The sequence below is a fragment of the Sapajus apella genome, unplaced genomic scaffold (assembly GCF_009761245.1).
Source record: "Sapajus apella isolate SASKATOON/1434 unplaced genomic scaffold, GSC_monkey_1.0 scaffold47, whole genome shotgun sequence".
NCBI classification, from domain to species: domain Eukaryota; kingdom Metazoa; phylum Chordata; class Mammalia; order Primates; family Cebidae; genus Sapajus; species Sapajus apella.
Genome location: NW_022436987.1, coordinates 3170852 through 3194004, shown reverse-complemented (window position 1 = coordinate 3194004; position 23153 = coordinate 3170852). Strand labels below are relative to the sequence as shown.

Below are 23153 nucleotides of genomic sequence, written 5' to 3'. Positions count from 1 at the left end.
ACTTTTCAAATACAGTCCCTCTTGATTGAAAGAAATTATTTCATGAGTCAGAAATTAAGGTTGGGTTTGGCTTGGCAATTTTACTCCACATAGCATTAATGAGAGTCACTTAGTGATATTCAGATGACATGTTTGCATGTCTACAGGGTCAAATATGGCATCATTTGATGGAACTAAAGAGACAAATCATCTGCCCCATATATACCCAACAGACACTGTTGATGCAGGGGTAGAAAAACTGCAGTGAACACTCCCATTCATAAGGGGAAAATGTAGGAGTCATGTAGCAATCACTGGCCCATTGTAGTTTCAAAATCTAACTAGACAGATGTGGCCATTTTCTTGATTAGGGCACAATCCTGCTCCCTGTTAATAAGTCTCTGTGTCTCTTAGCTCTGCCTTCTGAGTTTTTGGTTCCATCCTCTAAATTTTCCGGAAAAAAAAATAGCCCATGTTATAGCTGAGTAGTTTTGTTGGCCTATTTCCTAATTATTGTAGGTTAAGTGTCCAAAACCTCTTCGCTTTGCACCATCCCTGTCCCTTTCAGTCTAAGCTGGTATAACTTCTCCAAACACATTGTGGGAGTCATCACGAAAATACAAACGAAATATCAATGAGATATTACTCTTCACCCACTAGGATGGCTAGAATTAAAAAGTATGATAAGAAAAAGTGTTGGTGAGGATGTGGAAAAATTGAAACCCTCATATACTGATAGGTATGTAAAATGGTGGGATCATTTTGGAAAATAATATTCCAGTTACTCAAACTATTAAATATAGAAAAACCCTATAATCCAGAAATTCTCCCGGGTACATTCCCAAGAGAAATAAAACCTTATGTCCACACAAAAACTTATGCATGAAATGTTTGTAGTAGTGTTATTTACAATAAACAAAAGGTAGAGGCAATGTATAGATCTATTAACTTACAAGTGAATGAAGAAAATGTAGTATATCCATAAAATGGAATATTATTTAGCCATTGAAAAGAATGAAGAACTGACATATGTCTCAACATGAATGAACCTTGAAAACATTACCACTAAGTAAAAGATACTAGTCACAAGAAACCACATATTATCTAAGGCCATTCATATGAAACGTCATGTAGAGACAGAAGGTAGACTGGTGGTTGCTTATGGCTGAGGGGATAGGAATATGTAAGGTGATACTAAAGGATACAGGATTTCTTTCTGAGATGATTAAAACCTTCTAAAATTGATTATGGTGAGGTTTGAAAGCACCTGTGAATATGCTAAGAACATCAAATTATACACTTTAAATCTGTAATTTGTATGGTATGTGAACTGCATCTCATAAAGGTTGGTAAAAACAACATGTGGTCTTTCTTTGTATTAAATTATGAACTACTGAATTAGACAAAATCCACACTGATAAATCTCTTCCAGTTAACTCTTTCTCTGGAGGTTTCTGTGAGAAACCTTATGATTTTAAAAGCTCTGGCTTTTAGAAAAGAGAGGGTCTTTAGAGCATGCCATTAAGATTCTTAGAAGGACATAGATTAGCTTAAAGAGTCAATGAGGGCTCAGACGTTTCTGAGGTCTTAACAGAGGATCTTACAGCCCCAACCTGCATTTGATCTTTGACCTGAAGTCATTTCCTACCATGAGAATCTTTCTGGAAGATATCAGGGATGAGAAATAGCCTTATTTTCAAAGCCAGCAAGATCAAACTTTCTTACATTTTTTCCAAATTAAAAAAAAAATCTTTCTTTAGTTCACAGACCTCTGGTTATATTTTATCATAGGCAACTATAAGAAGCCAGGTAGCATTTTCTACACTCTTTCTGGAAACCTTCCCAGACAAATCCAAGAGTATATTAGATACACTTTCTCTTTTCCATTTTGTCACAGGTGGCAATATTATCAAACTTTCCATCACTATTCAGCATGTCATCTTTTTATCAGCTCTTAAAAATATTTTCCTTACTATTTTTCAAACCCTTACTATCTATTACTGTTGAATGTAGAAACATGTTAAGTCATAGAGAAATTGAGGATATATACATTTTGGAGTATACAGTTTTTAAGTGGTGCTATGGTTTGAATTTATGTCCTTCAAAATTCAGGTTTGCCAATATGATAATATTGAGAGGTGGGGCCTTTAAGAGGTGATCGGGCCACAAAACTCATCTCTCATAAATGGGATTAAGTAGCCCTTTTAAAAGGCTTGATGGAAAGAGGTCACCTCCTCTTGCCCTTCTCATTTGCCCCATGTAACACCACAGTATTCTCTCCTTCCAGAGGATGCAGCCTCACTAGACACCGAATGCCAATGCCTTGATCTTGGACTTCCAGCCTCCAGAAATGTTAAGTCTGTGGTATGCTGTTACAGCAGCACAAAATGGACCAAGACTAGTGGTATTGTCTTAAAAATTACAAAATTGAATGAGATCAATAAGTGGCTATAAATATAAGAATATATAGGATAGGCTATAAGATAGTCTAACATTTAAAGGTCTGGTAGAGTTGCAATCTTCAGGAAAGGTGAAGACAAATGGATAAGAAAGGTGGGGAAAAATCCAAATTGGGAATGTAAGATTTCAGAATACAAAAAAAGAAAGTGATTCAAGATGGGAGAGGGCAGGTACTTCAGGTATTTGTTTAATGCTTCTGAGGTTTGGCAAAGGGGTGAGTGTATGTAATTTAGCAAGAGCAGTTTCAGAGTGGATTGAAGCCAGATGGGAATGTACTTGAGATATAACTGATAGGTGAAAATAATTTCAGCAAAAGAGTAGGCCATGAGGCAGGAAGTGGGGAGGATATTTCAGGAACAGTGAGTAACTCACTTCTGCAGCATCATTGAGTAAATGTAGAATAGAGAGTTATAATGCTGGAACACTAATACGGTTATACTGAGGAGTTCTTTAAAATCTGACTAAACATGTATGAATGTGAGCAAGATGGCTAAAAGTAAATAAATAAAAGTTTTGAACTTGAATGCGTTGAGTCCCATTGGTATTGATAATTTATTGATGATAAATCAGTTATATATATGTATATGTTTTTACAGTATAATTTTGCTTTTGTAAAAAAAAAAGTATGTTTTTACAAAATAGAAATTTGAAAGAATCAACACTGAGGTGTGAGCAAGAAAAAAATTGTGGAAGATAGAATATTTCCTGGTTATCTGAAGGAAATACATGACTGGATAATTGGGGGGAATTGAGTAAAAGGCAATTTACAAAGTTGTGGGCAGAGCTTAGGAAAAACTTCAAGAGTAATGTTGTAACCTAGGGATAGTGATCAGCTCAAGACCTGAAGGGACAAGAAGAGTGAGCAATTAACAGGAACCTAGAGAGCTGTGATGAGAGGACCACCTGCCAGGAGCTGTGGCATTTGGTGGCAGGGGTCACAGCCAACCCAGGTCATGTAGAAGAAGAAGAGCCAGGGAAGTACCTAGGCCTCAGTCTCCTCTGTCAGTGTCTCCCACTGATTAGCTAAGCCAGAAGCAACAGGCTAAGGAGTCTGTTGATACAGACCATATGGCTCAGCCTCTTGGGATTATGTCAAGGTGCAAATGGTTAGGAATAGATATGGAAGGACAAACAAGAGAAATTCGCCATATTTGAGGTTTAAATGTTTTTCTATTCTTTATTCTCTGATGTATTTATGAATTTTTAAATGTGTATAAAAACATGAACTACTTTTGTATAACTAAAATATTTTCAAGTCCTAAAGCTAAATATTAGACTAAAAACAGGAAGAACATTTCTGCATCTGTCATGGAGTTTCAACAAAATTATACACACCAAAAGATAAGTAGTGTCAGGATTGGCAGTGCAAATGGAAAAGAGGTATAGTACCGGAAAGTCATTATAGAAGTATGTGGCAGGCATTTCCCTGGGATAAAATAACCTAGGGGAAGAAGTGTCCAACCATAATTTGATTCATTAGGTCACTGGAAGAAGTGCTCCCACTCAGTGTCCTACACAGATATTCATTTCTACCTGAACACTTATTATCTGAATGTTCTTTCACATTGCAAAATGTTTACTCAAAATTAGCTATCAGAAGAGAAAACAGCTGTAATTAAAAATCCATCTGTGCAAATCTGTAAAACAATGTGAAAGTTGTTTTTAAGATTAGGTGAAAGAATATAGAATGTGCTGTAATTACGTCTCAGCTGTTCTAAGAGGATTCCATTTCATATTTGAGTTCTTTAAAAATGTTGTCCATTGTTACTATCATCTCTGCACATTTTAAGGGGAAATTTCTTCTAATAAAGTGGAAATGTCTATGAAAAAAGTGGGTGAAACTAAAAGGCCCTAGAAATGTCCATGCATTCAAAATTTTTGTGATAAAGTATATAGATAAAAATGAGTAGGTCAAAACAAAAGCTTATCTATACACATACTTCCATCTCTTCAGCATACTATTTTTATGCTGAGTCTAAAAAATAATTGCCCAAGAACTTCTGTCTTAAAGTATGTTAGTAAAGAGATTTAAATATTTGTGTGCATATATAAATTAATTTCTTTTACAATCGACAAGTACATATGATACATAATACTTTATAATACAGTCATGCATAGCTTAACAATAGGTATATGTTCTGAGAAATGCATTCTAAGGCAATTTCGTGATTGTGCAAACGTCACAGGGTGTACTTACCCAAACCTAGACGGTATAGCCTACTACACATACAGCCTATTACTCCTAGGCTACAAACCTGTACAGCATGTAGGTATACTGAAAACTGTAGGCAATTGCAACAAAATGGTAAGAATTTGTGTATCTAAACATATCTCAACAGAGAAAAGGTAAAGTAAAAATATGGTATAGAAAATTAAAAATGATACACTTGTATAAGGCACTTATGAATGGAACTTGCAGGCATGGGAATTGCTCTGGGTGAATCAATGAGTGAGTGGTGAGTGAATATGGAGGCCTAGGAAATGTATAATACTGTAGACTTTACAAACACTGTATACATAGGCTACACTAATACATCTTAGCTTACTGCAACTTGTTTACTTTATAAACTAAATTTTTAAAACCTTTTTGACTATTTATTTATTTTTTGAGACTGGGTCTCACTCTGTCGCCCAGGCTGGAGTGCAGGGGCACAATCATGGCTCACTGCAGCCTTAGCTGCCCGGTCTCAGGTGACCCTCCTACCTAAGCCTCCTGAGTAGCTAGTAATACAGGCATATGCCACCATGCCTGGCTAATTTTTAAAAATATTTTTTGTAGAGACAATTTCACCATGTTGCTGAGGCTGGTCTTGAATTCCTGGGCTCAAGGGATCTTTCCACCTTGGCCTCTCAAAGTGCTGGGGTTACAAGTGTGAGCCACTGTGCCTGGCCTTTTTGACTGTTTTATAATAACACTTAGCTTAGACCTACACAGTTGTGTTCATCAATGGCACTGTCATCCACCTCCACATCTTGTCCCATTGGAAAGTGTTCAGGGGCAATAACATGCTATGGAGCTGTCAACTCTATGATACGATGCCTTCTTCTGGAATATCTCTTCAAGGACCCGCCCAAGGCTGTTTTACAGTTAAGTTTTTTTGTATATATGTAAAGGGTGTATACTCTAAAATGGTGATAAAAAAAGTAGAGTAGATATATAAAGCAGTAACATAGTCATTTATCATTATCAAGTATATGTACTGTACATAATTGTATGTGCTATACTTTTATACAATTGGCAGCACAATGGGTTTATTTACACCAGCATCACTACAAACGTGAGTAACACACTGTTCTACATTACAATGGCTATGGTGTTACTAGGTGATAGGCATTTTTTAGTCCCATTATAATTTTATGAAACCCTTATATATGTGGTCTATTTTTGACCAAAACACTGTTATGTAGTACCTGACTGTACATAAAGTCATATGTGAATTCAATATTTCAGCTTTAATATGTAAACAGTCATATGATGGTAGCATCCAAGAACTTGGGGGGAGTGGTAAAAGACCCTTTGTGCCAAGAAGCCAGGGCTTAGATGGATATTCTTCTGTGGTCTACTCTTGTCAGGACCATTAAGACTGTTGCATTTAGGCCTGAATGGTACACATCCAGAAGATTCTGACAAGTGAGTGTACCTCTAGACAAGGCTCAAGTGTTTAGAGATTGTAGCAGACCAGGAATGGGACAAGGCTAGTGATCACCAAGACATGGCCACGTGGGAAGCATACTGTCTTGTGGGTACATGCCACATTAGATGGCCTTCCTACTTTAGAAGATGGTAAGAATGAAGCTTCTGTTACTATCAGCTTAGCATAAAGGTTGACATTCTTAGAGACAATGGAGGAAATTAATACAGAGGAAAACCAGAAACTAAACCCAGAATATAAAAACAATTCCAGACTCTTGTCAAGGGAAAAGCCTGCCCCACTGGAGGATCATAAAACAAAGAGAATCTGCTATACAATTGAGGGTCATAAGCCTGCTATTTTCATTTACTCTAGACAAAGAAGTACCTCTTAGTAAAAATCTCTGCTATTGAGAGTTACCTGGATGACAGTATGTGGCGCTTAAAGGGTCAGAATGCTTGGTTGTCTTTCCTGATGTGCACGTTGCATATGATGCAGTCGACCAGGCCTGGTCTCTACTGCCCATACCTGCTGATTTACTCCATCATCTGTCCTGAGAGGAACACAATTTTTGAGCTTATGAGTAAGCCAAGATCTGACCAATTAAAAATCTAAATAGATGTATATTAATTATCCAAAAGGCCTATAAGACTTCCCCAGATTTCATCAGGTAGAATGAATTGTCTTCTCATTTATATTTTCCCCAAGAGTCATTCTAAATTTGAAATTGAACCCACCTAGGGGTTTGTTTGGAAATGGTAGGTTTTGTTTTGTTTTGGTTTTGTTTTTTAACTAGGACTGAAGAAGACAATGGGTAGGAGCCAGGAATGCTAAATGTTTATAATACATAGTCGTACACACACAATAAAGCATTTTCTTGCCCAAATGTCAAGGAAGCTACTATTAAGAAACATAACATGTAACACTTTGTTCATAGCATTCAGAAACTATTGTATATTTTTTAAAATTTTACTTTAAGTTCTGGGATACATTAATACATATACCTATGGGTTTATTACATAGGTATACATGTGCCATGGTGGTTTCCTGCACCCATAAACCCATCATCTAGGTTTTAAGCCCTGTATGCATTAGGTATTCATCCTAATGCTCTCCCTCCCCTTGCCCCCCATCCCCCAACAGGCCCTGGTGTGTAATGTTCCCCTCTCTGTGTTCATGTATTCCGATTGTTCAACTCCCAATTATGAATAAGAACATGCAGTATCTGGTTTTCTGTTTCTGTGTTAGTTTGTTGAGAGTGATGGTTTCCAGCATCATCCACATCCCTGTGAAGGAGATGAACTCATTCTTTTTTTGGCTGCTTAGTATTCCATGGTGTATATGTGCCACATTTTCTTTATCCAGTCTATCACTGATGGGCATTTGGGTTGGTCCCAAGTCTTTGCTATTGTAAATAGTGCTGCAGTAAACATACATGTGCATGTGTCTTTATAGTAGATTGATTTGTAATCCTTTGGGTATATACCCAGTAATGAGATTGCTGGGTCAACTGGTATTTCTGGTTGGAACATTTATTTGATTATTGTGAACTTCTTAAAAGAAAAGTACATGACACTTACAACTTCATTTTCTTAGTTCATAGTCTAGTGCTAGGAATATGAAAGATATTACATGAATATTTACTGAATTAGAGTTAATATTTAACAAATAAATATTTGTTGAGTGCCCGCTCTGTACCAGACAATGTGCTTTGAGCTGAAGATAATTAGGTCAGCCTCCCACATCACTATTTTCCCCACCCACCAAAGTTTCTACAACTGTACTTCGAACACCAAATGGCCTGTTAACTCTGATCTTCCTTATGTCTCAGTTTAAATGTCATTTCTGCAAGTGAAACTTTCCTTGATCCTCACAAATGATGTCATGAAGAATTAGGGCTGAGCAGAAAGCCAGAGGCTGGGGCTTTTGACAGTGTGGCAGGGTGGGCACACAGAAATTGCGGGTAAAGATGTCAAGGCAGCTAAGACTTGACAGACCAAGATTCTGCAGAGGAAGAAACTGTAGGAAAGTGAGTCTGAAATGTGATGTGCAACTTTCCATTAAGATATTTGATTACTTCTAAGCTGCATATGAGCTAGCAGAGTATCAAAATGCTAAACAGAAAGCAGTCTGTGGGAGGCTGAAGATCTGAGCAGATTTCAACATTTTGAAATACTGATATGATAGAGTTAATAAAAATACCATTTAAGATGGAGGGGACTGAGACTACTCCAAGCTTTTATTTGATACTCCTAAAGAGCTACACCTTACCTGGAAATAAGACCAAGCTAGTAGTATATCATCCCCAAGAAAGTGCAATGCCCAGCCCACATTGGAAATAATACCTCCATTCTCTTAGGATACAAGTCTAGGAGTTAAAATGCGCACAGTGACATAAGTTATTTCCCTATGTGAATGACCTCTGTGGGCATGACATTTCAATTTTCTCAAAGAGATAATCCAAAGCTGTTTTTTCCTGCTGGAAGAAAATTAAATACATTTTGGAAGAAGATACTCTCACTAGAGCTTCTAAAATTTTCATCTTTGTTGCCTATCATTCAATTAAAAAATCTATGCCAAAAATGGGGCCAAATAAACAAAATTTAGACACTGCAAAAAATTTTTGAGAAAAATAGAGGAATGATATGAAGAATCACAACAGAAAGCTACATATAGAACAAAGAGAGAAGGGAGAAAAAATATCAAAAGAATCAAGTTGAAATATTAGAAATGAAAAATAAAGAATTCACTAGATAGGCTTAATTTTAGATTGAAATAGCAGAAATAAAGATCAGTAACTGAAAGATAGGCCAGTAGAAAACATATTAAAATAGTGCAAGAGATATATAGGAAATTGTGAAAACATCCATCATATATGCAATTGATGTCCAAGAAGACAAGATAAGGACAATGGGGTATAAGAAATAGTCACTGATAAACCTCCAAACAGATGAAAAACCATGAGCTACAAATTAAAGAAACTGCAAATTCCAAACATAATAAGTGCAAAAGCAGCCATGCTTATGCAAATCATAAAAAGACTACACAAAGTCAAAAACAAAAGAAACTGTTAAAAGCTTCCAGGGTGAGATAAAAGACATACTCCCCCTTAAAAAAGGGAGAAGAAAAGAAAAAGATACTTGACTTTTCAAAAGGCATGATGATGAAACTGTGCAACAGTTTGGAGAAACAAGTAAGAAATACCATTGGTTTATATGGGAAGGTAGGTGATGCTACTGTTAACACTGCCTATAGACTCAGATATAAATGGAAAGGAAATAGCTGTCTTATAGAATCATTTTTAAAACTTTATTGAATTGTAATTGATATACACATGACTTAAATATATAGGTCGATGACTTTTGATAGATACAAACACCTGTATAACCTGCCCCCCAATCATAATACAATGATTTCATCACCCCTAAGAAGTTACCTCTTGCACCCTTTCTTCAATCTCCTCTGATACAATGCTACAGGTGTTTCACAGAAAGTCTGTGACCTCATAAGTTCCAATCCATTTCAGAAGAGGAACATTTTCCCAAAATTTATCAACCTTTTAACAACACAACAGGTCAAGATCATTTAAAATTTCTCCCAGTTGAAGTTCCTGCTTTTTAAGTAGCAATCTATAATCTGTAGTAAATGGGACCTTAAAGAATCTTTTGAAAGAAATTCGATTGTTTCTAACAGGGTTACTATCATCATCATTGATCCTTATTTATTGACTCACTTTGGGCAAAATACTTTTGATCATTCCTGATATTCTTTTCCCCTCTTCCAGAGGGTGTATTAGGGTTCTCTAGAAGGAGGGAACTAATAGAATATATGTATATGTTAAAGGGTGTTTATTAAGAAGAATTGATTCACATGATCACAAGGTAAAATCCTACAATAGGCCGTCTGCAAGTTGAGGAGAAATGAAGCCAGTGGTGGATCTGTCTGTATCCCAAACCCTCAAAAGTAGGGAAGCCGACAGTACAGCTTACAGTCTGGGGCCAAAGGCCCAAGAGCCCCTGACAAACCACTGGTGCAAGTCAAAGAGTCCAAAAGCTGAAGAACTTGGAGTCTGATGTTTGAGGGCAGGAAGCATCCAGCACGGGAGATAGATGAAGACCAGAAGACTGAACAAGTTTGCTCTTCCATGTTCTCCTGCCTGCTTTAGTCTAGCTGTGCCGACAGCTAACTAGATGGTGCCCACCAGATTGAGAGTGGGTCTGCCTCTCCCAATCTACTGACTCAAATGTTAATCTCTTTTGGCAACACCCACACAGACACACCCAGAAACAATACTTTGCATCCTTCAATCCAATAAAGTTGACACACAATATTAGCCATCACAGAGGGGCATCACCTAGTGTAACACATCTGGCATCTTTCCAAGTCTTCACTCCCTCCTCTCCTGGAAGGAGTAAGTTAGCTGATGGTAACTTCTTAGGGGAAAACTAGATATGCAATTGTATTCATTTTCTAGAGCTACCATAACAAAGCATCAATTTATTCTCATAGTTCTGGAGGCTGGAAGTCCAAGATCAAGGTGTCAACAGCGTTGGCTCTCCTTGGTGAGAGCTGTGAGGGAGAATCTGTTCTAGGCCTTTCTCCTCACCTCTTGTGTTTTTCTGTTTGTCTTTGGTGTTCCTTGGCTTGTAAAGCATCACCCAGATCTCTGTCTTTATCTTCACATGGAGTCCTTCCAATGTGTTGCCTACATCCAAAATTTCCCTTCCAACAAGCACATCAGCCATGTTGGTTTAGGGGCCTACCTTACTCCAGTATGGCTTCATCTTAACAAATTGTATCTACACCAAACCTATTCCAAAATAAAGTCATATTCTGACGTACGGGTGATTAAAATTCAATATATGAATTTGAGAGGAACACAGTTTACTTGAAAACAGCATCCCAGCCCTTCTTCCTTCTTTCTGTTGGGAGCAAGCCTTCACTCAATGTTCTTGACTGCTCTTGGACATACTGTAAGCTCTTGGGTAAAGGCTGAGTCTCATTGTGAAGACCTGAGTGTCTGCCCAGAGACAATATTTTCAGTGACAGAAAGAAAGAGTGTCAAATTCTGGGACTCAGAACACAAAAACTATGTGTCCATGAACATAAACCACATACTCTAATATCAACTCTTTTATTTCTACAGGCAATATTTTGCTCTCACATACACTTTCTCTTTTTTTCATTCTTCAGTTGATGGATTTAACTGAAGTGCATCTGGCACTGTTACAGTCCTTTTGGGAGAGGATTTATATTTAAATCCCAAAAGGACTGTAACAGTGCCAGATGCAGCCATACCCTCTACATCTGGGTGACTGAATTAATTGAACCCCTTAGAGTTGAAGAACAAAGGACAAATTTCTGCATGAACTTAGCATAATCAATTGGGAAACACTTAAGCCTCTAGACAAAAAGGACTTAGATGAGGGTAGATTAATATGTGATATATCTTTCTTTTGAGAGAAGAAAAAGGAGGGAGGGGGGCTGACCATTTAGATAGGTACATAGTGAGGTCCACACCAAGTCTTTTGGAGTACTAGTCCTCTCAAAGAGGTGACATTTATAAGGTGACCATATTGAGAAAAGAAATAGAGGAGAAGACACAGTTTTGAGAGAAATATGATAAATCTGGTTGCAGCACGCTGAGTGTGAGAGTCCTAGGAAAAAAAGCCAATGAAATCTATTGGTCCTCCAAGGAAGGTTGCATTTGAAGACATGGATATTGTTAACCACAGAGGGGAAACTGACCCCATGGAAGAAAATGAGGTCACACTTGGGGATCATGGGGAACGGGGATAAGAACAGAGATCTGAGGATGTACCCTGGTGAAGAGTGAAGTGCAGAGGGTGAGATGAAAAGAACGGCTGCCAAAAACGGTCCGTGAAAACCTTCAACCACCAGAGTTCAGTGTTCTCACCATGATTGCTAAGATGGTTCTTAGACTGAAATCACACCTTTGAGTCACCTCTCTTTGCAAAGGGCCATATCTGTGTAAACTTTAGCCCTGTAATTATTGCATTGGGGGGATTATAGGCCCATAGTTGATACAAGAGGTGGAAACAGGGAAACAGGATCAGAGAAATTGCACATTATAGCTTCCAGACAGAAGAAAAGATTTCCTTGATCTGGTCAGTGAAGAACCCAGGAATGAGAGGTCAGATTGTAAAATGGCTCCTCCCTACTGTCTTGGGATCTGTATGACATTATTACTATGCTAACAATGCAAATATATCAACTAAAGTGTTAATCAGAAATTGTGGAAGAAGCACTGGAGGCAGGGAATCAATTTAGAAACAGTTGCCATAATTGAACTGGGTCACAAAAAAGGGCAGTGGAAGAAACAGTGATGATGGACACCTTTTTGAGAGACATTATAAAAATGTGTGGCAGATATATTTTTTGCCTGGATCATAATTTCATGTCTCCTATCTATAAGCTATTGGTCAAAGAAAGTCTCACTATCTAAAGAAATGTCTGCTTTCAAAGTCCAACTCTAATGCTTATCTGCTAAGACTTCATTTATAAAAAGAGTTAGCTAGGATTTGTTCAGAGTTTCTTCTATGTTATGTGGGTTGTATCTCTTAATGGCCAAATACAGGAATCACAATTTTTGCCCTGGCTTAAATAAAAGAAAAATAAATAGAAGCTTTTCTGAGACACTCACGTTGCCATTTTCAGAAGTTTAAGCATTTATGGAGCATAGCAGAGTAGTAACTTGAACTGCCTGATTTGTCAGCATTACCATTGATTACACATCTATTGGAAATTCCTTTCCCAGATGATGTTTTATAAGATGGGATTTAGAAAAAGTTGATATTTGATTGAAATATGTCTCCTTGTGTCTTCATTCAGTTAGAACTCTGTAATTGGCGAATGGGGGACATTTTATTTGAAACTGTTTTCTGAGGTATTCTTACCTTGAAAAATCCATGTTTAATTTGATTCCAGGCTGGGCGCAGTGGCTCATGCCTATAATCCTAACACTTTGAGAGGCCAAGGTAGGCAGATTGCTTGAGCTCAGGAGTTCAAGACCAACATGATGAAACCCCATGTCTACTAAAAATACAAAAACTAGCCGGGTGTGGTGGTGCACACCTGTGATCCCAGCTACTTAAGAGGCTGAGGCCGGAGAATTGCTTGAACCCAGGAGGAGGAGGTTATAGTGAACCGGGATAAGCTCATGCCACTGCACTCCAGCCTGGGCAACAGAACAAGACTTAGTCTCAAACAAAAAAAAAAAATTCACCGCAGCAATGTCCACATAAATTAGACATTTAACTCTGTACATGGAAGGAAGCATTGGCTTTCTACATTCGTGTGAGTTCTTCACTATATAAGTGATACAGTTAATGATAAATAGAATATTAAGCACAAATGTCTCCCAAATCATTGGTTTTGTTATTTCTGGATTATACCTGATTTAATTCAGGAAAACCAGTGTGTTTTTGCCAACAGTTTTCTCATGGCCTCTTTCACCTCCTTATTCCTGAGACTGTAGATAAGGGGGTTCAGCATAGGAATCATCACCGTGTAGATCACAGATGCCACTTTGACCTGAACCACTGAATAGCTTGACTTGGGCATTACATAAACAAACAAAACGGTCCCATAGAACAAAGTGACTGCAGTGAGGTGGGAAGTGCAGGTGGAGAAAGCCTTGTTCCTTCCCTCAGTAGAACGCATCTTCAGGATGGAGTGGAGGATGTAGATGTAGGACACGATTATGGTAAATAGCGTGCTGATAAGGACAGATGCAGAGGTGATAGCAGGGGATATTTCAGCAATGTAAACATGGCCACAAGAAAGTTTCAAGAGTGGGAAGAGGTCACAGAAAAAGTGGTTGATTTTATTTGGACCACAGAAGGACAGGTTCATCAAACAGCCTGTAAAAGACGAAGTGTTCATGCATCCACCCAGGTAGGAGGCTCCCAGTAGGAGGAAGCAGACGATTGAGGACATTTGGATGGAGTAAAGTAGGGGAGAGCAGATAGCCACATAGCGATCATAGGCCATAGTGGCCAGCAGGAAGCACTCTGTGGTTCCAAACATGACATCAGAGCCAAGCTGTGCTATACAGCCGGTGATGGGAATAGTCGTTTTCTCTCTTAAGAAACTGATGAGCATGATTGGTGTAACAGATGTGGAATACCCAATGTCCACAAAGGCCAAATGGCTGAGAAAAAGGTACATAGGGGTGTGAAGTTGTGGGCTGGTTCGGATTAAGAAGATTATGCTAATATTTCCCACTATGGTAACTATATAAACTGCTAGAAAAACCACGAAGAAAACAGCACATAGCATAGGATTGTCTGTTAATCCCAAAAGAATGAACTCTGTCACTGTTGAATTGTTTTCAGTCTCCATCTATCCATTTAACAGTGCCTATTAAAACAAGACCAGAGGACATTAAATTGGTTGAAATGACTCCACGGTTAATGTATATGCCTAAATATGATCTTATCATTCAATTTTTAATATAGTAACTTTGCCTTATAGAATATTTTGTGCACACAAATTTTCCTTTCAGATTTCGTTAAATAAAACTGAAGATTCAATTATCTTGGGATCCAGCTATTTCACCCTTATTTGTATCTTTAGAGTAAGTCTAATCACCATGTGCACAGGAGATATATAAATGGATGTTTACAACAACATTTATTAAAATAACATAAACTGTTAATAACATATTAATAAATGTTCATAGAAAAGTAAACTCTAGGCCAGACATAGGGCTCATGCCTGTAATCCCAGCACTTTGGGAGGCTGAGATGGATGGATCATTTGAGGTCAGGAGTTTGAGACCAGCCTGGACAAAATGGCGAAACCCCATCTCTACTAAAAACACAAAATTAGTCAAGTGCGGTGGTGGGCATCTGTAATCCCAGCTACTTGGGTGGCTGAGGCAGGAGAATCACTTGAACCCGGGCGGCAGAGGATGCAGTGAGCCAAGATTGTGCCACTGCACTCCAGCCTGAGCAAGAGAGCAAAACTACCACCTCAAAAAAAGAAAAAAGAAAAAAGAAAAAAAAACCGGCCAATTCTTAATTTTCCATGCCCATCCCAAATGTATCTTTTCCAGTGGTTACACAATTAATTGGGCCTAAAAATTGACTTTGATATCTCTTTCTTTCTGACTTGCTCCTTTCCATAGAGTACAAAAACCACATCCTTAGTTATAATAATTGACAAAGAGCTAGATGACGTCTGCAATCCAGATGAAGAAGTCAAACAATTTTTATTATTGTTAAAAGCCAAACATCCTAGATACTTTGCAAAATATCCCAAGACTTATCTCCTACACCATACCTTGTCATACATATGAGATTGTGTGAAGCAATAAGGAAAACCTAGGTATCATTGTGGACTAGGATTAAATGGAAAGTGAATGGGATCTGTCTATTTGGGGATCTGTCTAGGTAAGTTTTAGCTTTACCAGTTCTAAAAAGCAACTATAGAGAAATAAGTGTGGCAGTATTTGATGGGGCTGGGGATTTAAACAGGTAGGAGAAGAAGTAGCCAGATAGGAAAGGTAGGAAGTTATATTGAAAAAAAGATTAATTGACGTTTCAAAATAATGGTTCCTTTTCCCAAAATACAGCACATGATCTAGGAAAGGGGAGAATAGATAAGTTATATTCATTCTTTCCCATGACTCTGATCTAAAGGCCAGCATATTCTTTAGAATAATTTGCTTTTTCTTCAAGAAATCCTACTTGAAGATTCAGAAAACATAATAAATAAATATCAGCAACCACGCTCTTACCCAAACACATTCTATCAAATTTCATTCGATCTCAGTTACATGAAAATCATGACAGCAGTATGCTTTAGTGTGAATAATACTAAGATTGTGTGCCTGAATTATTAAATTCTGGCTTTTTTATCTGGGCAAACACCCAAGCCAGATATGAATTTAATATTTTTAAAGAAAATAATAATAAAAAAGAAAATAAATGCATGGAAGACACAAATGTTTTCAAAGTTGAATATGGTTGCCAGTATGGAAGACAAAGTGACGTGCAGAAACACCATGGATTTGCAGCCATGCAAACCTGGGATCAGAGTTTTTAGTTCTGCCTCTCACAGTCTATGCAATCGCAGGCAGATTACAAATCTTTCTGATCTTCTGTTTCCTTACCTATAAAAAGGAGATAATAATACATACCTCATATGATTCTTGTGTTAAAATATACAATGTGGGAAAAACACCAAGCACTGCTTACACAATAAGTAGATGCTCAATTACAAAATATTTGCTTGAAATAATCAACCTGTAACTTCTGGTACAGATAAAATAATCAAATATTCCTGAATCCTTAAAAAATAAGTATAAACTTGTGATAAATTTATTGTAACACTGGAGATAGATTAAAAGGAATTGTTATTCTACATCAATGCTATATTTAAGTGAGGTTTGGGTCATTTGGGATATTATTCACTTCAACTGTAATTACAAATTAATCACTGTTTTGGAAAATTACATTGAGAATCCACTGGGACAAAGAAATTATACGTACACATCTATTACGACAGCAAAATAACCTGTCCACATGATCATATAAAGGCTTATGAATGAAGTATTTTCTAAACACCCAAGGGTTCCATGCATTTTTAAATTTGGTGATTTGAAAAAAAATTATAACATTTACCATTAATGAAGCTGAGTTTCAGATCAACATGATTAATATGGTTGCAGCAATTTGTGGCACTTCTGAAATGTGGCTGTATTCAGTGGCCCAGGATTTAAGGTCACCTGTGTTTAGAAATCATCGAGGTTTGCCAGAAGAGTTTAGTTTACAAACATGCATAGAATAGAACTGAAATATTATTTTCAGCATGATGAATAGCATACACTTAAAAATTTTATTTGTGCTTTCCACATCTTACAGACTTGTTCTAGGACACTTGATATATACACCACACTTGGTAGTGGTAGATATTTTTCACACACACACTCTTCCCTCTCCTCATTGCCCACTTTAATCCACTCATTTGTATGCTTTCCAACAGAACAATTATGCTTACACTAACATTTTTTGTGACCCTGTCACATACAGCTGCCACATTGACTGGCAGTTTGCCAGGGCACAACTGGCTGTCATTGTGTTCCTGAACTATGGCTACATAACAGAGCATGCTCTAGGTTGAAGGCCAAGCTCCTATGGTCTTGTCCTTGAAGAGTCCCTAAGCCAGCCCTTCCACATCAGGAGGATCTAACAGCTCAAGCATATATGGGCCTAATTTCAATATTTTGCATGTAGCTTTTTCAGTTTTATCAGCATCATTTGTTAAAGAGAGTTAGTTTTTTTTTTTTTTTTTTTTTTTTTTTTTTTTTTTTCTTATTGGCTAGTCATGGCACCCTGCACAAAGATCATTTGAGCATACATGCCTGAGTTTATATCTGGAATTCCTATCTATTCTTTTGGTTTCTGTCTCTCTTTATGCCAATATCATACCATTTCAATTATAGTAGTTTTGTATTTTGACATCATGAAGTGTGATGCCTCCAGCTTTGTTCTTTCTGAAGATTGTTTTGGTTGTTTGGGGTATTTTATGGTTCCATACAAACTTTGGGACACATTTTTCAATTTCTGTAAAGAATTCCATTGGGATTTTGATACGGATTTCCTTAAATATATAAATCATTTTCTGTAGGATGGACATTTTAACAATATTAAGACTTCCAATTCATGAACACAAGATGTCTTTTCATTTGTTTTTGTCTTCTAAACTTTCATTCATCCATGTTTTGTTTTTTCAGTCTACAAGTTTTTCACTTCCTTAGTTAAATTTAATCCTGCATATTTCACTCTTTTTAATGTTTTTGGAAATGGGATTGTTTTCCTAATTTCTTTTTCTGATAATTCATTTTTAGTGTCTAGAAAACCAATTGACTTTGAAGTCATGATTTTGTGTTCTACCAATTTAATGACTTCACTTCCTGGTTCTGATGGTTGGTTTTTGGTTGACTATTAATGGTCTTCCACATACAAGATCATGTTGCAGGCTTACAGAGATAATTTTACTTCTTCCTTTTATATTTTGATGGCTTTATTTCTTTTCTTTCTTCTTTGCTCAGTATTTCCAGTACTGTGTTGAGTAAAATTGGTAAAAGTGGATATGCTTGCCTTGTTCCTGACCTTAGAAAAAATGCCTTTAGTTTTTCATCAGTTAGTATGATGTTAATTATGAGTTTATAACATATGGCCTTCACTATGTTCAAGTAAATTCCTTCCATAGCTAGTTCGTTGAGAGTTTTTCTCATGAAAGTGTGTTGAATTTTGTCAAATAATTTTTCCACAACTATTGATTCTTTTTTATTCATTTTTTTTTGTTTTTTTTGAGACAGAGTCTCACTTTCTTCCCCAGGTTGAGTGCAATGGTGCCATCACTGCTCACTGCAGCCTCCACCTCCTCCCAAATGACCCTCCTACCTTAGCCTCCCAAGTCGCTGGGACTATAGGCATGTGCCACCATGCCCGACTAATTTTTTGTTTTTTTTTTCCTAGAGATGGGGGGGGGGGTCTCACTATGTTGCCCAGGATGGTCTTGAATTCTAGACTCAAGCAGTCGGTCCACCTCAGCCTCTCAAAGTGCTGGGATTACAGGTGTGTGCCAACATGCCCAGCTTTTTTTTTTTTTTAATTCTTTATTCTGTATCACATTGGTGTATCAGGTTGATCAATTTGTATATGTTGAATCATATCAACCCTGCATGCCAGGGATAAATTCTATTTGTTTATTGCATAGAATTCTTCTTTTTTTTCTTTTTTTGAGACAGTTTCGCTCTTGTTGCCCAAGCCGGAGTGCAGTGGTGTTAGCTCATTGCAACCTCTGCCTTCTGGGCTCAAGCAATTATCCTGCCTCAACCTCCCAAGTAGCCGAGATTACAGGCGCCTGGCACCACACTCAGCTGATTTTTGTATTTTTAGTAGAGACGGGGTTTCACCATGTTGGCCAGGCTGATCTGGAACTCCTGACCTCAAATGATCCACCTGCCTTGGCTTCCCAAAGTGCTGGGATTACAGGTGTGAGCCACCGCAACTGGCCAGAATTCTTTTTTTTCTAAATGTGCTGTTGAATTTAGTTTGTTAGGAATTTGTTGAGAATTTTTGCATCTATGTTCATTTGGAACTTTGGAATGTAGTTATATTTTCTGGCAGTGTTTTTGTCTGGCTTTGGTATCAGGATAATGCTGACCTCATAAAATGAATTTGGAAGTATTCACTTTTCAATTTTCAGAAGAGTTTGAGAAGGATTGGTGTTAATTTTTCTCTAAATATTAGGTAGAATGCACCACTGAAGTCCAGGTATTTTACTGGTGGGAGGTTTTTGATTACTGATTTAATCTCCTTACTTACTGGCTCATTCAGATTTTCTGCTTATTTATATTCAGTTTGGGCAAATTGTATGTTGTTGGTGTATGACTGTTCAAAGTAGTCTCTTAGGATCTGTTTTATTTCTGTGGAATCAATTATAATGTTTATCCTTATTTCTAATGTTACTCATTTGAAACTTCCCTCATTCTTTTCTTAGTCTAGCTAAAGGTTTGTCAGTTTCATCTACCTTTTTAAAAATCCACTGTTAATTTTGTTGATCTTTTCCTTTTTTCTATTTCATGTATTTCTGCTCCAATCTTTGCCATTTTCTTCCTTTTGCTAACTATGGGCTTAATTTGCTTTTCTTTTTCTACTTCCTTGAGGTGTAAAGCTAGGTTAATTCAGGTCTTCGTTTTTAATATAGGCAGTTGTCACTATAAAAATTCCCTTTTAGTGCTGTTTTGGCTGCATTCTATAAGTTTTTGTACATTCTATTTTGTTTTCATTTGCCTCAAGATATTTTTATCTGTCTTTTTGACTTCTTCTTTGACTCACTGGTTATTCAAGAGTGTGCTATTTAATCTCCATATATTTTTGGATTTTTCAGTTTTCCTTCTGTTATCGATTTCTACTTTTATTTCATTGTGATCCAAAAAGATATTTGTTAAGATTTCAATCTTTTAAAATTTGTTAAAACTTATTTTGTGACCCAACAAAATAAATTCTATATATGTTTCATGTGCACTTGAGAAAAATATGAATTTTTGAGGCTGTTGGTTGGAATGTTTTGTATGTCAGGAAAATTTGGTGTATAGTGTTGTTCAAGCTTCCTGTCTCCTTACTGATTTTCTCTCTAGATATTCTATCCATTATTGAAGGTGGCTATTGAAGTCTTCTACGATTATTGTATTAATTTATATTTTAGGTGCTCTGATGTTGTGTGCATGTATTTATAATTGTTATATTTTCCTGATACATTGGCCCTTTTATTATTTATTTATTTATTTAGAGACAGAGTCTCACATTGTCTCCTGGGCTGGAGTGCAATGCTGCTATTACAGCTCGCTGCAACCTCCGCCTCCTGGGTTCACGCGATTCTCCTGCCTCAGCCTCCCAAGTAGCTGGGATTACAGATGCACAGCACCACATCCGGCTAATTTTTGGTATTTTTAGTAGAGATGGGGTTTCACTATGTTGGCCAGACTGATCTTGAACTCCTGGCTTCATGATCTGCCTGCCTCGGCCTCCCAAAGTGCTGGGATTACAGGCGTGAAGCCACCACACCCGACGTGCCCTGTTATTATTATATAAGGACCTTCTTTGATTCTTGTAACAGTTTCTGAACCAAAGTCTGATATGAGTATGGTCAACCCTGCTGTCTTTTAAAAACATTAAAAAATTAATTTTAGATTCAGGGGTACACATGCAGGTTTGTTACCTGGATATATTGCATAATAGTGAAGTTTGGGTTTCTAGTGAATCCATCACCTAAACAGTGAACATTGTACCCAATAAGTAATTTTTTAGATCAAATATCTTTTGGAGTCCCCAGTATCTATTATTCCCATTTTTATGCCTGTGTGTACCCATTGTTTAGCTTCTACTTATAAATGAGGATATGCACTATTTGATTTTCTGTTTCTGAGCTATTTCACTTAACATAATGTCCTCCAGCTTCATCCTTGTTGCTACAAAGGACATGCTTTCATATTTGTTATGGCTGGGTAGTATTCCATGGTGTATGTATACCACATTTTTAAAATTTAATCAGCGGTTGATAGACACAGAGTTAATTCCATGACTTTGCTATTGTGAATAGCGGTGCAATAAACAAACAAGCTTAGGGGACTTTTGATATATTGATTTCTTTTCCTTTAGGTAGAGAGGAAAAGTCATAGGATTGCTGGGCCAAATGGTACTTCTATTATTTAGCTCTTTGAGAAATCTCCATACTGTTTGCCTTAGCAGTTGTACTAACTTACATTCTTATTAACAGTGGATAAGCATTTTCTTTTTCTCTGCATCCTCATCAACATCTGTTATCTTTTAATTATAGCCATCTGACTGGTGTGAGATGCTATCTCATTGTGGTTTTGATTTGCATTTCTTTAATGATTAATGATGTAGAGCATTTTTACATATGCCTGTTGGCCATGTGTATGTCTTCTTTTGAGAAATGTCTGCTCATGTCCTTCACCCACTTTTTAATGTGGCTATTTGTCTTTTTTCTTGTTGATTTGAGCTCCTTACAGATTCTGGATATTAGTCCTTTGTTTGATGCATAGTTTGCAGATATTTTCTCCCATCCTGAGGTTGTCTGATTATCCTGTTGATTATTTATTTTGCTGTGCAGAAGCCCCTTAATTAAGTCCCATTTGTCTATTTTCTGTTTTCATTTCAGTTGCTTTTCTGGTCTTAGTTACAAATTCTTTGCCAAGACCAATGTCCAGAAGAATTTTTCCTAGGCTTTCTTCCAGAGTTTTTATAGCTTCAAGTCTTACATTTAAGTTTTTAATCCATATTAAGTTAATTTTTGTATATGGTGATAAATAGGGGTCCAGTTTCATCCTTCTGCATATGGCTAGCCAATTTTCCCAGCACCATTTATTGATTAGGGTATACTTTTCCCATTGTTTATTTTGTTGACTTTGTTGAAGATCAGATGGTTGTAGGTATGCGATTTTATTTCTGGGCTATTTTGTTTCATTGATCTATAGGTCTGTTTTTGTACTAGTACCATGCTGATTTGGTTATTATAGCCTTGTACTGTACTTTGAAGTGAGGTAAGGGGATACTTTCAGCTATATTAATTTGCTCAGGATTGCTTTGCCTGTTTGGGCTTTTTTTTTGTCTCATATGAATTTTAGTATTTATTTTTCTAATTCCATGAAAAACTACACTGATAATTTCATAAAAATTGCATTGAACCTGTGGATTGCTTTCGGCAACATGGCCATTTTAATGATGTTGGTTCTTTCAATCCATGAGCATGGGATTCTTTTTATTTGTTCATGTCACCTACACTTTTCTTCATTGGTGTTTCGTAGTTCTCCTTGTAGAGGTCTTTTGCCTCCTTGGTTAGGTGTATTGTTAGTTATTTTAATCTTTCATGGCTATTGTCAATGGGATTGAGTGCTTGATTTGGTTCTAAGCTTCAGTGTTATTGGTATATAGAAATTCAACTTATTTTTGTACATCAGTTTGTATTGAAACTTTACTGAAGTTGTTTATCAAGTCTACAGTCTTTTGGAGGAATCTTTAGGGTTTTCTAGGTATAAGATCATGTAGTCAGTGAACAGATAATTTAAACCTGACAAAATCTAGAACAGACTCATAGCTAATTTCATACTTAATGGCCAAAGACTAGATGCTTTCCCCAGATATGAGGAATGAGACAAGAATTCTCTTGCTACTTCTATTCAACATTGCAATGGAAGAAGCAAGGCAATTAGCAATAAGAAGAAATAAAAGGGATCCAGAATGAAAAGGTAGAAGTAAAACTGTATTTTCAGATGACATGATTTCATGGAAAACATAAACATATAGAAAAAATATAGAAATCCATTAAAAATTATAAGGACTAATTTTAAATGAGTCCAGGAAACTTGTAGGATATAGGATGAATATAACAAATCAATGGTATTTCCTTGCACTAGCAATGCAAAATCTAAAAATGAAATTAAGAACGCAATTCCATTTACAGTAACATCATTTTTTTCAATGCTGAAAGGAATGAAATAAAACCTAAATGAATGAAAATTCT

General features: G+C 36.8%; 1 protein-coding gene across 1 annotated transcript; it reads right to left on the bottom strand.

The window, feature by feature from the left end:
• Positions 1–13263: 13263 nt before the first annotated feature.
• Positions 13264–14866, bottom strand: LOC116525352 (olfactory receptor 481). The gene has a single exon (XM_032241156.1). It carries the CDS (start codon positions 14433–14435, stop codon positions 13497–13499), a length of 939 nt encoding a protein of 312 aa, XP_032097047.1. The 5' UTR covers positions 14436–14866; the 3' UTR covers positions 13264–13496.
• Between the last annotated feature and the right edge of the window lie 8287 nt (positions 14867–23153).

Excerpts from the sequence above, each read along its gene's own strand:
- LOC116525352 (XM_032241156.1), bottom strand. The coding sequence starts at position 14,435 with ATGGAGACTGAAAACAATTCAACAGTGACAGAGTTCATTCTTTTGGGA.